The 19,233-nt window shown below is 35.5% G+C and overlaps 2 protein-coding genes across 3 annotated transcripts in view; one reads left to right on the forward strand and one right to left on the reverse strand.

Moving 5' to 3' along the window:
• Positions 1-19,233, reverse strand: part of LOC306985999 (uncharacterized protein) — a gene marked incomplete at its 3' end in the record, with an annotated part of 19,338 nt that continues 105 nt past the window's right edge. The window contains exons 2-8 of the mRNA XM_079588831.1: positions 18,818-19,158; positions 18,192-18,465; positions 16,959-17,043; positions 16,781-16,858; positions 16,245-16,276; positions 13,883-13,957; positions 1-56 (exon numbers count right to left, since the gene is read on the reverse strand). Of these exons, the coding sequence (XP_079444957.1) occupies positions 1-56; positions 13,883-13,957; positions 16,245-16,276; positions 16,781-16,858; positions 16,959-17,043; positions 18,192-18,261 (396 nt within the window). The 5' untranslated portion in view covers positions 18,262-18,465; positions 18,818-19,158. The remainder of the gene's footprint in view (positions 57-13,882; positions 13,958-16,244; positions 16,277-16,780; positions 16,859-16,958; positions 17,044-18,191; positions 18,466-18,817; positions 19,159-19,233) is intronic.
• LOC306986380 (E3 ubiquitin-protein ligase TRIM39-like) overlaps positions 19,000-19,233 on the forward strand; it is a 10,547-nt gene continuing 10,313 nt past the window's right edge. Inside the window, exon 1 of one of the 2 annotated variants that reach the window (XM_079589576.1) lies at positions 19,000-19,172. The gene's annotated coding sequence lies outside the window, so the exon portion shown is untranslated. Of the gene's footprint in view, positions 19,192-19,233 lie in introns of both variants that reach the window. The other variant, XM_079589575.1, reaches the window with a different exon arrangement.

Genomic DNA, 19,233 nt, shown 5'->3' on the forward strand with positions numbered 1-19,233 from the left:
TCACACAGGCAGGGCCGGCGCTCCGTACACGCACTGCGCGTAGCAGGCATTGTGCTCTAACCAGTTAACATGAGAGCCGACATAAAAACGGACACTCCACGCCACGCAGAGAGAAATGTGATGCAGTCAGTGGCAGATCCAGAGTGAGACAGAAACACTAGTGGTTCACGCTTGCGCACATACGCGCAGTGTTCTGATTCGCTTATTTCCTATTTACTTGTTGGTGGACGCAATCCAGAATTACTGTCGGTTAAATTATAATCAGACCCTCTCAAACCCCCCCCCTCCTTAAAAAAAAACTCTTCGGATCTGCACGATTCACACAAGTCACCCAAACTGACGTGAAAAAAGCGGGAGGCGCCGAAAAGCGTGCTGTTTGCACCCATGTCTATACTATACTGTATGCTGTAACACATACTCTATGTCACATATACTCTATACTATACTGTATGCTGTAACACATACTCTATGTCACATATACTCTATACTATACTGTATGCTGTAACACATACTCTATGTCACATATACTCTATACTATACTGTATGCTGTAACACATGCTCTATGTCACATATACTCTATACTATACTGTATGCTGTAACACATACTCTATGTCACATATACTCTATACTATACTGTATGCTGTAACACATACTCTATGTCACATATACTCTATACTATACTGTATGCTGTAACACATACTCTATGTCACATATACTCTATACTATACTGTATGCTGTAACACATACTCTATGTCACATATACTCTATACTATACTGTATGCTGTAACACATACTCTATGTCACATATACTCTATACTATACTGTATGCTGTAACACATGCTCTATGTCACATATACTCTATACTATACTGTATGCTGTAACACATACTCTATGTCACATATACTCTATACTATACTGTATGCTGTAACACATACTCTATGTCACATATACTCTATACTATACTGTATGCTGTAACACATACTCTATGTCACATATACTCTATACTATACTGTATGCTGTAACACATACTCTATGTCATACTCTATACTATACTGTATGCTGTAACACATGCTCTATGTCACATATACTCTATACTATACTGTATGCTGTAACACATACTCTATGTCACATATACTCTATACTATACTGTATGCTGTAACACATACTCTGTCACACATACTCTATACTATACTGTATGCTGTAACACATACTCTATGTCATACTCTATACTATACTGTATGCTGTAACACATACTCTATGTCACACATACTCTATGTCATACTCTATACTATACTGTATGCTGTAACACATACTCTATGTCATACTCTATACTATACTGTATGCTGTAACACATACTCTATGTACATACTCTATGTCACATACTCTATACTATACTGTATGCTGTAACATATACTCTATGTCACATATACTCTATACTATACTGTATGCTGTAACACATACTCTATGTACATACTCTATGTCACATATACTCTATACTATACTGTATGCTGTAACACATACTCTATGTACATATACTCTATACTATACTGTATGCTGTAACACATACTCTATGTCACATATACTCTATACTATACTGTATGCTGTAACACATACTCTATGTCACATATACTCTATACTATACTGTATGCTGTAACACATACTCTATGTCACATATACTCTATACTATACTGTATGCTGTAACACATGCTCTATGTCACATATACTCTATACTATACTGTATGCTGTAACACATACTCTATGTCACATATACTCTATACCAGCCTTTCTCAAAGTGGGTGCCGCGGCACACTGGGGTGCCCCCTGACTGTGTCAGGGGTGCCGCCAAAAAATTACGAAGGCAAAAAAAAAAAATAATAATAATTTACATTTCATATATAAATATATTTTAGTTTACATAAATACATTCTTCTTCTTTTTAAACATATGAACGGGTTAATAAAATTGTAAATTCATTTTAGATAAATATATATATATTAAATTAACCATAAAAATCTGTCTCACCTCAGTAACTGTCATGACGTCCCCACCGGGGTTGCTCTAGCCCCCTAGGGAGCCGCGCCCTAGAGATACGCGAATGGGCAATTATTTCATACGCAAAGTTTTGCATCACAAAACTCATCTGTCCGCCATCCGTCCGCACCAGCGTTTTTGACCAATTTTCAAAACCGCACCCACCCGCCATCCGCTGATGGGCGATAGAAAGCGCTGCTGATGACAGCCGCGAGACTAGAAAGCTCTTACCTAAGAATATCAGCAGCGAACTCCGTCTCCGATCGGCGCACAGGCCAGGGACACAAATAAACAAATAGTCTAAATTAAACGCACTTCGGCAAACCTGAACCTTATCTGATAGGCTACTGTACAATATTTTCATTGTAGCAAATGCATTTATAGAAAACGCATTTTGGCACATTTCAATTTTCAACATGCTGCTATTTTGCCTAATGAATGCCTATTTCACTTTATTTTTTAGCAAATAGATAGAAAGCTCGAATAAAATAACATTATAGGCAAATTCTACGCACTGTTATGTCAGGGTGACAACTAACGTTATAGGACAGCGCCGCCGCTCCCACCATTTCAGTATAGAAATGCAGACATCCCGAGTCTCCCGCATATTGATAGCGGCTCACTGATGCCCGCGTTAAAATCTCCCGGAATCTAGAGCGAGCGCGCCCGCGAGACAGAGACTGTGCTCCAAACCGTGTAGCGCGTGCACGGCAGAGGGAGAGAGAGAGCAAGAGACCGTGCGCGTGTGCCTCATGAAGCGCATGCAATATCATTCCCCTATTTTCTTTTTTTGGAAGTAGGTATAGTCAGATATACCTATTATAATAATTATATTAATAATTAATTAATAATTAATACTATTAATGTCCCTAATAATAGGGATAATACCCCCGGCTTGTGCATGCGCGCATGTAGATCTTTCTCCCTCTCTCGTTGCGGATTATTGTTTGTGTGTGTGGGTGTGGGTGTGTGTGCATGCGCATATGGCACGGATGAAAACAAGCACTATATGGAAACACATTCCTGCTTATCTCTGGTGCATTTTTTAACATGCATTTTTTTCTTATCGTATTGTATCTGATTTTATTTATTTTTGTCATGTCTGCCCCTTTTTATTTTATTTTAACTGCATTCTGCACTTCATTTTAGTTCTCCTGGTCTGGATTTGTTGTTGGGTTCTTGTATTGGGCGGTCCACCTCTTACGGTTTTATGGCATTTGTGTCTCTGATTAATTATTTTGTGAATTACTTTGCAAACCTGTGTTTTTAAAGGTGCTATAAAGTTGCTATAAAGTTATTATTATTATTGTTATTTACAGTTCGTATTATGCTCTGTTCATTACTGTCCTGTTTAAATAAACAGGACTTTTGCATTTATATTTGGGTTATGCAGTGTTTTAAATTATATTTTACACTGGGGTGCCTTGAGATTTTATGCACTTTTGAAAGGTGCCCTGACTGAAAAAAGTTTGAGAAAGGCTGCTCTATACTATACTGTATGCTATAACACATACTCTGTCACATATACTCTATACTGTACTGTATGCTGTAACACATACTCTATGTCACATATACTCTATACTATACTGTATGCTGTAACACATACTCTATGTCACATATACTTTATACTATACTGTATGCTGTAACACATACTCTATGTCACATATACTCTATACTATACTGTATGCTGTAACACATACTCTATGTCACATATACTCTATACTATACTGTATGCTATAACACATACTCTGTCACATATACTCTATACTATACTGTATGCTGTAACATAATCTATGTCACATATGCTCTATACTATACTGTATGCTGTAACACATAATCTATGTCACATATACTCTATACTATACTGTATGCTGTAACACATACTCTATGTCACATATACTCTATACTATACTGTATGCTGTAACACATACTCTATGTCACATATACTCTATACTATACTGTATGCTATAACACATACTCTGTCACATATACTCTATACTATACTGTATGCTGTAACATAATCTATGTCACATATGCTCTATACTATACTGTATGCTGTAACACATACTCTATGTCACATATACTCTATACTATACTGTATGCTGTAACACATACTCTATGTCACATATACTTTATACTATACTGTATGCTGTAACACATACTCTATGTCACATATACTCTATACTATACTGTATGCTGTAACACATACTCTATGTCACATATACTCTATACTATACTGTATGCTGTAACACATGCTCTATGTCACATATACTCTATACTATACTGTATGCTATAACACATACTCTGTCACATATACTCTATACTATACTGTATGCTGTAACATAATCTATGTCACATATGCTCTATACTATACTGTATGCTGTAACACATACTCTATGTCACATATACTTTATACTATACTGTATGCTGTAACACATACTCTATGTCACATATACTCTATACTATACTGTATGCTGTAACACATACTCTATGTCACATATACTTTATACTATACTGTATGCTGTAACACATAATCTATGTCACATATACTCTATACTATACTGTATGCTGTAACACATACTCTATGTCACATATACTCTATACTATACTGTATGCTGTAACACATACTCTATGTCACATATACTCTATACTATACTGTATGCTATAACACATACTCTGTCACATATACTCTATACTATACTGTATGCTGTAACATAATCTATGTCACATATGCTCTATACTATACTGTATGCTGTAACACATACTCTATGTCACATATACTCTATACTATACTGTATGCTGTAACACATACTCTATGTCACATATACTTTATACTATACTGTATGCTGTAACACATACTCTATGTCACATATACTCTATACTATACTGTATGCTGTAACACATACTCTATGTCACATATGCTCTATACTATACTGTATGCTGTAACACATGCTCTATGTCACATATACTCTATACTATACTGTATGCTGTAACACATACTCTATGTCACATATACTCTATACTATACTGTATGCTATAACACATACTCTGTCACATATACTCTATACTATACTGTATGCTGTAACATAATCTATGTCACATATGCTCTATACTATACTGTATGCTGTAACACATAATCTATGTCACATATACTCTATACTATACTGTATGCTGTAACACATACTCTATGTCACATATACTCTATACTATACTGTATGCTGTAACACATACTCTATGTCACATATACTCTATACTATACTGTATGCTATAACACATACTCTGTCACATATACTCTATACTATACTGTATGCTGTAACATAATCTATGTCACATATGCTCTATACTATACTGTATGCTGTAACACATACTCTATGTCACATATACTCTATACTATACTGTATGCTGTAACACATACTCTATGTCACATATACTTTATACTATACTGTATGCTGTAACACATACTCTATGTCACATATACTCTATACTATACTGTATGCTGTAACACATGCTCTATGTCACATATACTCTATACTATACTGTATGCTATAACACATACTCTGTCACATATACTCTATACTATACTGTATGCTGTAACATAATCTATGTCACATATGCTCTATACTATACTGTATGCTGTAACACATACTCTATGTCACATATACTCTATACTATACTGTATGCTGTAACACATACTCTATGTCACATATACTTTATACTATACTGTATGCTGTAACACATACTCTGTCACATATACTCTATACTATACTGTATGCTATAACACATACTCTGTCACATATACTCTATACTATACTGTATGCTGTAACATAATCTATGTCACATATGCTCTATACTATACTGTATGCTGTAACACATAATCTATGTCACATATACTCTATACTATACTGTATGCTGTAACACATACTCTATGTCACATATACTCTATACTATACTGTATGCTGTAACACATGCTCTATGTCACATATACTCTATACTATACTGTATGCTGTAACACATGCTCTATGTCACATATACTCTATACTATACTGTATGCTGTAACACATACTCTATGTCACATATACTCTATACTATACTGTATGCTGTAACACATACTCTATGTCACATATACTCTATACTATACTGTATGCTGTAACACATACTCTATGTCACATATACTCTATACTATACTAAATGCTGTAACACATACTCTATGTCACATATACTCTATACTATACTGTATGCTGTAACACATACTCTATGTCACATATACTTTATACTATACTGTATGCTGTAACACATACTCTATGTCACATATACTCTATACTATACTGTATGCTGTAACACATACTCTATGTCACATATACTCTATACTATACTAAATGCTGTAACACATACTCTATGTCACATATACTCTATACTATACTGTATGCTGTAACATAATCTATGTCACATATGCTCTATACTATACTGTATGCTGTAACACATAATCTATGTCACATATACTCTATACTATACTGTATGCTGTAACACATACTCTATGTCACATATACTCTATACTATACTGTATGCTGTAACACATACTCTATGTCACATATACTCTATACTATACTGTATGCTATAACACATACTCTGTCACATATACTCTATACTATACTGTATGCTGTAACATAATCTATGTCACATATGCTCTATACTATACTGTATGCTGTAACACATACTCTATGTCACATATACTCTATACTATACTAAATGCTGTAACACATACTCTATGTCACATATACTCTATACTATACTGTATGCTGTAACACATACTCTATGTCACATATACTTTATACTATACTGTATGCTGTAACACATACTCTATGTCACATATACTCTATACTATACTGTATGCTGTAACACATACTCTATGTCACATATACTCTATACTATACTAAATGCTGTAACACATACTCTATGTCACATATACTCTATACTATACTGTATGCTGTAACACATACTCTATGTCACATATACTCTACACTATACTGTATGCTGTAACACATACTCTATGTCACATATACTCTATACTATACTGTATGCTGTAACACATACTCTATGTCACATATACTCTATACTATACTAAATGCTGTAACACATACTCTATGTCACATATACTCTATACTATACTAAATGCTGTAACACATACTCTATGTCACATATACTCTACACTATACTGTATGCTGTAACACATACTCTATGTCACATATACTCTATACTATACTGTATGCTGTAACACATACTCTATGTACATATACTCTATACTATACTGTATGCTGTAACACATACTCTATGTCACATATACTCTATACTATACTGTATGCTGTAACACATACTCTATGTCACATATACTCTATACTATACTGTATGCTGTAACACATACTCTATGTCACATATACTCTATACCAGGGGTCACCAAACTAAGGCCCGCGGGCCGACTCAGGCCCGCCACCCCCCTTTGACTGGCCCCACAGCCCCTCTGCCCCCCACTACTTGAACCGGCCCTATGAGACAATCCCCAAAAGTCGTCATGGTACGGGCGTCACAGTTTGGTGCATACATTTACACCGAGAATACACGGTATAAAATAAATAAAACTTGCGTGCAATTTAATTAATGTAATGCGGAACTACTGTTAGATACGCGGATTCTTAGGGACACCTAATCTGTAGCTCCGCCTTAGCTCTGAAGCTCTGAAGCAGGCTGCGGTGTAAAGATTGCAATGCTGGAATATGTTGAGAGAGAGGTGTGGGCGCGATCGAAAAGTCGTAAAGTGTTTACTTATATTTGTGTGTGTGTGTGTGTGTGTGTGTGTGTGTGTGTGTGTGTGTGTGTGTGTGTGTGTGTGTGTGTGTGTGTGGCGCGGCCACGATCGAACAGTGGAAACATAAAAACATACTCCGTCATTTAGTTTATGCAGGACATCATTCAAACTGCAAAGTGTTTAAGTTACTGTTAATTACATTTTTAAGGAAAACAAATATATTAATCTGAAATGTAGCAGATTAATTTTCAATTAATTCAGGTACAATTACCAAACATATCAAGGTATTTTTATTAATTGAATTAATGAACTAATTATATAAAACTATTGTCAGTGAGTGCACTACAAATAAACTGGTTCTATGCCTTTACTTTATTAATAAAACTTATTTTTAAAAAAGTACAAGGCTTAAGACATTTATTTTTCTTTTGGTGGTCCAGCCTGAGACATGCACAAGCCTTCTGCATTTTTGTTTTGTTTTCCCTTTATTGTAACCAACCGTGATGTCAGAACCGAGGTATGAACCGAACCGTGACTTCTGTGTACCGTTCCACCCCTAAAAGAGAGTGCAGAGTTTTCAAAGAACAGTGGACCAACGATTATTTGTGAAGAATAACTTTAAATAAAACAAAGTGTGAAGACTCGGTTACAACTTTTGCAAACCACTAGTAAAGATAAACAAATATGTACCATGAATCAAGTGTTGATATAGTAGTGTGGATATAGTAGTGGGGATGGCTGTGCCAGGCTAGTAATCTCTACTACACAATGAGGCCTGCTGGTGGTCATTTTGGTCTGGGTTATACAATTCTATGTTATATAGCTGACCCGGCCCCGGCCCCCCATCACAGTCAGGAACGATAATGTGGCCCCCAGAGAAAAAAGTTTGGTGACCCCTGCTCTATACTATACTGTATGCTGTAACACATGCTCTATGTCACATATACTCTATACTATACTGTATGCTGTAACACATACTCTATGTCACATATACTCTATACTATACTGTATGCTGTAACACATACTCTATGTACATATACTCTATACTATACTGTATGCTGTAACACATACTCTATGTCACATATACTCTATACTATACTGTATGCTGTAACACATGCTCTATGTCACACATACTCTATACTATACTGTATGCTGTAACACATACTCTATGTCACATATACTCTATACTATACTGTATGCTATAACACATACTCTATGTCACATATACTCTATACTATACTGTATGCTGTAACACATGCTCTATGTCACACATACTCTATACTATACTGTATGCTGTAACACATACTCTATGTCACACATACTCTATACTATACTGTATGCTGTAACACATACTCTATGTCACATACTCTATACTATACTGTATGCTGTAACACATACTCTATGTCACATATACTCTATACTATACTGTATGCTGTAACACATGCTCTATGTCACACATACTCTATACTATACTGTATGCTGTAACACATACTCTATGTCACATATACTCTATACTATACTGTATGCTATAACACATACTCTATGTCACATATACTCTATACTATACTGTATGCTGTAACACATACTCTATGTCACATATACTCTATACTATACTGTATGCTGTAACACATACTCTATGTCACACATACTCTATACTATACTGTATGCTGTAACACATACTCTATGTCACATATACTCTATACTATACTGTATGCTGTAACACATGCTCTATGTCACACATACTCTATACTATACTGTATGCTGTAACACATACTCTATGTCACATATACTCTATACTATACTGTATGCTATAACACATACTCTATGTCACATATACTCTATACTATACTGTATGCTGTAACACATGCTCTATGTCACACATACTCTATACTATACTGTATGCTGTAACACATACTCTATGTCACACATACTCTATACTATACTGTATGCTGTAACACATACTCTATGTCACATACTCTATACTATACTGTATGCTGTAACACATACTCTATGTCACATATACTCTATACTATACTGTATGCTATAACACATACTCTATGTCACATATACTCTATACTATACTGTATGCTATAACACATACTCTATGTCACATATACTCTATACTATACTGTATGCTGTAACACATACTCTATGTCACATATACTCTATACTATACTGTATGCTGTAACACATACTCTATGTCACATATACTCTATACTATACTGTATGCTATAACACATACTCTATGTCACATATACTCTGTACTATACTGTATGCTGTAACACATACTCTATGTCACATATACTCTACACTATACTGTATGCTGTAACACATACTCTATGTCACACATACTCTATACTATACTGTATGCTGTAACACATACTCTATGTCACATATACTCTATACTATACTGTATGCTATAACACATGCTCTATGTCACACATACTCTATACTATACTGTATGCTGTAACACATACTCTATGTCACACATACTCTATACTATACTGTATGCTATAACACATACTCTATGTCACATATACTCTACACTATACTGTATGCTGTAACACATACTCTATGTCACACATACTCTATACTATACTGTATGCTGTAACACATACTCTATGTCACATATACTCTATACTATACTGTATGCTATAACACATGCTCTATGTCACACATACTCTATACTATACTGTATGCTGTAACACATACTCTATGTCACACATACTCTATACTATACTGTATGCTGTAACACATGCTCTATGTCACATATACTCTATACTATACTGTATGCTGTAACACATACTCTATGTCACATATACTCTATACTATACTGTATGCTGTAACACATACTCTATGTCACATATACTCTATACTATACTGTATGCTGTAACACATACTCTATGTCACATATACTCTATACTATACTAAATGCTGTAACACATACTCTATGTCACATATACTCTATACTATACTGTATGCTGTAACACATACTCTATGTCACATATACTTTATACTATACTGTATGCTGTAACACATACTCTATGTCACATATACTCTATACTATACTGTATGCTGTAACACATACTCTATGTCACATATACTCTATACTATACTGTATGCTGTAACACATGCTCTATGTCACATATACTCTATACTATACTGTATGCTGTAACACATACTCTATGTCACATATACTCTATACTATACTGTATGCTGTAACACATACTCTATGTACATATACTCTATACTATACTGTATGCTATAACACATACTCTATGTCACATATACTCTATACTATACTGTATGCTGTAACACATACTCTATGTACATATACTCTATACTATACTGTATGCTGTAACACATACTCTATGTCACACATACTCTATACTATACTGTATGCTGTAACACATACTCTATGTCACATATACTCTATACTATACTGTATGCTGTAACACATGCTCTATGTCACACATACTCTATACTATACTGTATGCTGTAACACATACTCTATGTCACATATACTCTATACTATACTGTATGCTATAACACATACTCTATGTCACATATACTCTATACTATACTGTATGCTGTAACACATGCTCTATGTCACACATACTCTATACTATACTGTATGCTGTAACACATACTCTATGTCACACATACTCTATACTATACTGTATGCTGTAACACATACTCTATGTCACATATACTCTATACTATACTGTATGCTATAACACATACTCTATGTCACATATACTCTATACTATACTGTATGCTATAACACATACTCTATGTCACATATACTCTATACTATACTGTATGCTGTAACACATACTCTATGTCACATATACTCTATACTATACTGTATGCTGTAACACATACTCTATGTCACATATACTCTATACTATACTGTATGCTATAACACATACTCTATGTCACATATACTCTATACTATACTGTATGCTGTAACACATACTCTATGTCACATATACTCTATACTATACTGTATGCTGTAACACATACTCTATGTCACACATACTCTATACTATACTGTATGCTGTAACACATACTCTATGTCACATATACTCTATACTATACTGTATGCTGTAACACATACTCTATGTCACATATACTCTATACTATACTGTATGCTGTAACACATACTCTATGTCACATATACTCTATACTATACTGTATGCTGTAACACATACTCTATGTCACATATACTCTATACTATACTGTATGCTGTAACACATACTCTATGTCACATATACTCTATACTATACTGTATGCTGTAACACATACTCTATGTCACACATACTCTATACTATACTGTATGCTGTAACACATACTCTATGTCACATATACTCTATACTATACTGTATGCTATAACACATGCTCTATGTCACACATACTCTATACTATACTGTATGCTGTAACACATACTCTATGTCACACATACTCTATACTATACTGTATGCTGTAACACATACTCTATGTCACATATACTCTATACTATACTGTATGCTGTAACACATGCTCTATGTCACATATACTCTATACTATACTGTATGCTGTAACACATACTCTATGTCACATATACTCTATACTATACTGTATGCTGTAACACATACTCTGTCACATATACTCTATACTATACTGTATGCTGTAACACATAATCTATGTCACATATACTCTATACTATACTGTATGCTGTAACACATACTCTGTCACATATACTCTATACTATACTGTATGCTGTAACACATACTCTATGTCACATATACTCTATACTATACTGTATGCTGTAACACATAATCTATGTCACATATACTCTATACTATACTGTATGCTGTAACACATACTCTATGTCACATATACTCTATACTATACTGTATGCTGTAACACATACTCTATGTCACATATACTCTATACTATACTGTATGCTGTAAGTACCGGAGACAGAAATGATCAGGTCATCTCTCGAGTCTTCTCACTCTTCTGTTTCGGGTCGGAGACCTTCGTTCTTTTGTCACGTGACCGCTGGTATCTTCGCTACAAATACAACATTAGATTCGTATTATTGACTGCGTCTGAATGTATATTGTTTTATATATTAAAGGAATTAACATAAAATTATCAAAATATATATGCAATAGAGGATGGATACCCGACCCGAGCCCGACGGGACCCGCCGGTACCCGACGGGCCGGGCTGGGTTCGGACAGATATTTAGAAATGATGTTCGGGTTCGGGTCGGGCTCGGTCACATCAGCGCGATAAGGCATTGAACATTTTAAATTTAAAACAGCTTATGTAGGCAGCCGATGTGCCTGCTGCTTTCACTTGATGCAAACGTTCGTTTTTGTGATTAAAATACATGTCAAATATTACCATAACATCTGTCTTCCTGTGTGTGGACATTTGTTTATTTAGCCGTGACAACGAAACACGTTATAATGTGCGCGCGCCAGGTGTTAAGAGCGCTTGTTGCTCCGCGCGCTGATGCGCTTGTCCTGTTGACATTTCTGATTGCCTTCCTACAGTTGCTTAATAAAAGCGGGCTTTCCACACAAACAAACGTACAATTGTCATTAGTATGAGAAAAAAATGGGATTTTAACTGCCGGTCTCGGGTCGGGCTCGAACATAAATATCTTTATGCCTGTCGGGCTCGGGTCGGGTTCGGTTACTGCTCTGTCGGACGCGGGCCGGGCTCGGACTGAAAAAGTCGGCCCGATCCGCACTCTAATATGCAATAAACATTATCTGAAAAATAAAAAAATTCCATCTTGTTAATGTCCCTGTCCGTCTCTTCTTTATTGTTAAATGTTTCTTGTGCATCTGTGGTGTGTTTTTATTATTATTATATGTATATGTATATATATACGTAAGGAATAATTGACTCCAGGCCGTTGAATTATTAGAAAAATAATGCACGAGGTGGTAATGCGGTCACGACGCGAAGCGGAGTTACGCCACTGGTGTGCATTATTTTTCTAATAATTCAACGGCCTGGAGTCAATTATTCTGCTTATACTACAGTTACCACACCTCGAAATATTGTTCAGATGATGTATTTCAACATCCAACATCACTGTCATTAACCGCTGCCAAATTAATCCTGCAAGAGAGAGAAAAGTAAAATTGACAGGAAGGATGAGTGAAAACCAACAGGTGTGTTGTGGTCAGGGAGTGAGTGAGGAATGATGGGATGTGTTTACCGTATGATGAAGTCTGCGCTGTTACTGCGAGTTACTCCTCGGGTGTGCATTATTTTTCTAATAATTCAACGGCCTGGAGTCAATTATTCCGCTTATGTTACCACACCTCGAAATATTGTTCAGATGATGTATTTTAAGACGTTTGTAAAGTTTTTGTCATTAAAACGCTCTTGTATGTAGGACTAGTTCCTTGCGCATCTAAACCCATCCGCTGCTGATTCCAGAACGTCATTGTAGAGTTAGCGGCGGTTTGAGCCGCTGAGAGCAGAGTAATGCTGTTCACACACTTCACGACTGACACACTCTCTGACTGTGAACGCAGGAGATTTTAAACACCGCTGTGAACACACACTGAACGCGCTGAACACGCACGATCAGTCATAAGTATCAAATTACATTCATAACCGGCCTTACAGTAAGTGTGTCCCCGGCTTTATGCATTTATTAATGCAGTTATGAGAGAGAGATAAGCATGTGCGTCAATATTATTATTTATTTATTAATTCAATTCGGTTTAATTAATTCATTCATTCTTTTTTCTATTAGTGACAGTAGACTAGCCTAATAAATTAAACACAAAGCCCTTTTAACAAGTATAGGCCTATCAATAATTATTTATTTGTTATAATATCTGCAATTATTATGAAAAACCCGTGCAGCAGGACTATCTATTTATTTAAATATTCAGTTTAATTTTCTATTGATTATATATAGGACTATATACTATATTTATTAAAATGAAACGGCATGTTTCCATTGATTTTGAAGTTAGACATTGAACATCGCAGATCAAGCGCATGGGGCTGCGGTTTTTCTTGTTATGAATTGTATCCTATGTTCCGTTATTACAGTGAACTACGCGCAGTGATATGGAGCTGTGATGCGGTCAAGACCTGCCGGAACTACTTTAGCCGCGCGGCTCCCTGAAAATAATTGCACACCGTAGAACGTTCGTCAAACAATCAGATTCAAGCATTCAACGGCCCTGTAGTATAAATATATATTTTTATATATATATATTATATATATATAATGAAATATATATATTATATATATATAATAACAACTATAACAATAAAAACACATTAACATTAACTGTTAACATTGAATTTACACTATACCTGATAGAGGAGAGCGGGACACAACCGAACACTTTATGACTTTCTCAGTTTGTGTAAATCCACTTGGGGTTCAGAGAATTAATTTTTTCCCCACATTAATTTCACACACGTCTATTACAATTATGTGGTTTTGTTTCATTAATACAGTGTATACTTTTTTCTTGATTTTCCCCCGAAAGGATGGAAGTGAAATGTGACAACATGCCCCATGACCAAATGACAGATTAAAATGTTATCTGATCTAATAAAATAAAAATTACAAGACAAACTCAAATATTTTGTCAATAAAATACAATTAGTAACTTTTTCAAATAAAATAATGTCTTTTTTTAATAATTAGAAATAAACTTATTTTTGAGTGTGATAAAACAAACACCGTAAAACACAGCATACTTCAAAACATAATAATAATAATTAATAATTTCTGAACATTGACTCTCAGTCTTTATTGACCTTTTTCTCATGGTTTCTCAATAGAAATCATAAAAGTCTAGAATAGAATAACGTAGTTCTAATAGTTCTAATAGGGACACATTGTAACGCAGTGTGACAACATGCCCCGCCGGCACAACTGGGATTTAAACCCGGCGAGTGTCTTCTGCTGGTTAGATCAGCAGTAACCAACAATATCAACTGTTGAATAACAGATATAAGATTAAAACAATATCAGATTTGTCTAATTTTAAATAAACAAAAAACAGAGATGAAAAAAATAACATGTAAATTTACTTTTGCTAAATAATTCTTCAGTGATATCTTCCAAAGATTTCTTAATTTTGGCGCAATTTTTCCTCTATATAGTGTTGATATGTCAACTAATAAATACGGCAAGTTTCGTCATGCTGCATGTGTGGAAGTATTTAGACCATGTGTGTTAAAACTAGACCTGCGTTAGTTTGTGCCCCGCTCTCCCCTATATTTATCAATTAATTTTAATCAAGATTAATAAAATACTGTTCACATTACTTCCCAATTGCTAGATTGACCATGTTGTTAATGTGATACATAAACGAGTTTGCACAATACAATTTATATACACATATATAGAGCAGATTTGTTAACATACTTGTTTTGCAGAAATACCGCAGTAAAACCCTGCTGTGATCAGACCAGAAACACACAACAGGAACATGTCAGGTCACGTCTCCCCGTCAGTAAAAGTAAAAACAAAAACAAATGCATCGTGCATAAAGAAAATTATTCTAATTTTAGGAATATTACTGTAATCCAAAAAATAGTTTGGAGACATGAGATGGCACAGATCTGTTTCCCAATGTTCCCATTTATATATGGATTTATGGATTATATGGATAAGTCAAATCATAACCATGAAGTATAAATTATATTCAACTAGAATACATCTTTAACAAATTTACAATACAGTCTGAAAAGGACCCGAATTTAGTTAATTTTTAAATTTTGAAAAAAACTGTAGTTAGAATTATTTTATTGAGAAATAGCTCTCATTAAAAACTAGAATCTGAGATCTTAAACTCATATCTGAACAAACTGAATCTGAAATGTCTTCATTCAAATGTTAAAGCTGTTTTTATGAATGGTGTGTGTGTGTGTGTGTGTGTGTGTGTGTGTGTGTGTACTGACCAAATCTGACTGGGTTTGATGGTTATCAGGTCTGTTTTCAGTCCAACATCACTGTCATTAACCGCTGCCAAATTAATCCTGCAAGAGAGAGAAAAGTAAAATTGACATGAAGGATGAATGAAAACCAACAGGTGTGTTGTGGTCAGTGAGTGAGTGAGGAATGATGGGATGTGTTTACCGTATGATGAAGTCTGCGCTGTCAATCTCACGTCGTCCACAGCGGCTGTTTGTCAAAACCCCGGGGTTGATGAAACGAGCGAGGGCTTAAATGCAGAGCAATGGGCTTTTTATTAATAATAAATAAATAAAAACTAGTGATTGCAATTTCGAACAATCGCGCTCCAAAGTGCCGGGATCCGAACACCACGCTCCGCACATGAAACAAGGCACACAGACGAGAGAGCGCACGGCTCGATCACGCTTCATATCGGGCACTCAGACAAAGACAAGAGAAGAGCGTCAGGGCTCTGTCACAAAACCAAGAAATAAACTAGACAGAAGTGACAGAACGACCACAGCACACCGACCCAGACGTCAACACACTGCTTGATGGGGTTGGGTATCGTCAGGTTTTTTTTCGATACCGGTGCCAAATCGATACTTTTAAACGGTACTGGTGCCTGAACTGATACTTTAAACAACAACCTCAAAACGATGATTATGATTTTACCGGCACTAGAATCGACAATAGATTGTTACAAGAATTTCATAAATTCTGATGAAGACTAATGAACACTTTACCTGCTTATAAAAGTCCCAACATGTGTTTTGTGCAGTTATTTAAAAAACAAATTTACATGAAATACTCAAATTTTAGCTCGATAAACCTACAGATTCTTCTCTTCAAAAAACTGCACTTTACTGTCACCCAATAAAAGGATCTTAAGCACAGATAGAGATGCCATGAAATGTGTTTACGTCTCGTTTACAGTGTGTGAGAGCATTAATTTGGCACTGCAAATCATCTCACATCTTCTCTGTGAAGTTCTTGGTTTTGTAAAGAAACTCATGTACGCATAATTTATATTTGTCTGTGTTTATTAATTGTATTCACTTTGAAATGTGAGAGATGGCAGAAGGCAGTAGATGTGGTGTGAGTTAGGCAGAATAACACTGAGAAAAATTTACGTGTGTGTCTAGATAACATCAGTTATGTGTTGTTAAATGTCTGTGCTTCACAACCCAGAGTCAGTTCCCTTGCAGAACTGCTGTAGCTTCAAATAATGATCGCAAATAAAAAGTGCACATGTTAAAAGGAGACTGAGAACTTTTGAAGCTACAATAAAAATCACACTTGTTAGCCTTTTTTAAATTGTTGTCTTTGACTCAAGTGAAACCATCTTTCTTGTTACAGGTTCTGAAATTACAAATGTAAAACATTATGAAAAAGTAATAAAAGGAGGAAACATACCTGAGGGAATAAAATCATCATCATCATCGCTCTGTTCTTCCTCAGCTGTGGTTTCTCTCCTCATCTTCATCTGTTGTTCTCCAGCGTTACAGTCAAGCAGGTTTAATCGGTGGATCCATGACTGTCACACACACTCTCCTGAGCGTCTGTGTAACAGAGTAAAGTGAGTCCAGTGTGTGTGTCTCTGGATCTCTGTGTGTTCAGAGAGTTGATCTCTGACGCTCCACTGAATCCTGTCCATCAGTCACACACACACTCAAACCTCTTCCAGCTCCTGAGGAACACAGAATCACAGCGACTTTCAATTTATATAACAACTGTTCCTCTGAAGGAGACTATTTTAAAGAATAATAAACTGTTGGCAGACCGGATGTAACATTTTTAGATGTCAAAATAGCAGTATCTATCATAGTCGTTCAATCACATGTTCATTGTACATATAAACATTGCAGTCATAATCTACAGTCATATCAAGATGTTGGAATTGTGAGAATCGAATCAATACATCAATTTGATTAGTTCATTACTCAGCAGAAAGAAAAGAAAAACGGGGAAAGACAAACAAACACAGAGTTTCAGGTAATTCAGGCATTTAAAGATGAAGTGAATCTTTATCCTGTACAAACCCCTCGATCCCTTCAGTTTCTCTCCATCATCTTTACTCCAGTGACTCTCTCTCTTCAGCTGACAGATTTCTGTGATGAAAATATCAATATCCAGGATTGACAGACAGATTTCTTCGGTATCTGTGAGCAGCACTGTGTGAACTCCTTTCAAAAGTGAGCAGCTGCTGCTTCGTTTACAGTGGATAATAAACTACTAGTGCATTAGCGCCACCTATTGGTAGCAGGCCTGTATGGACCAGAAAACAGCCTTCATCTCTGCAGGTAACGTTACCAGGGAGTCATCGTCGTTTCCAGCTTCTCCAGAATCCTGAGCCTCACACACCTATAGCAAACAACAAGCACTGCAGACTATACTGTAAGCATATTTTAAATATGTTAATATGTTTTATCCTCCCTTGAGCTCTTTCTTTAGTGGT

The sequence above is a fragment of the Phoxinus phoxinus genome (genome assembly GCF_949152265.1).
Source record: "Phoxinus phoxinus genome assembly, chromosome: 18".
NCBI classification, from domain to species: domain Eukaryota; kingdom Metazoa; phylum Chordata; class Actinopteri; order Cypriniformes; family Leuciscidae; genus Phoxinus; species Phoxinus phoxinus.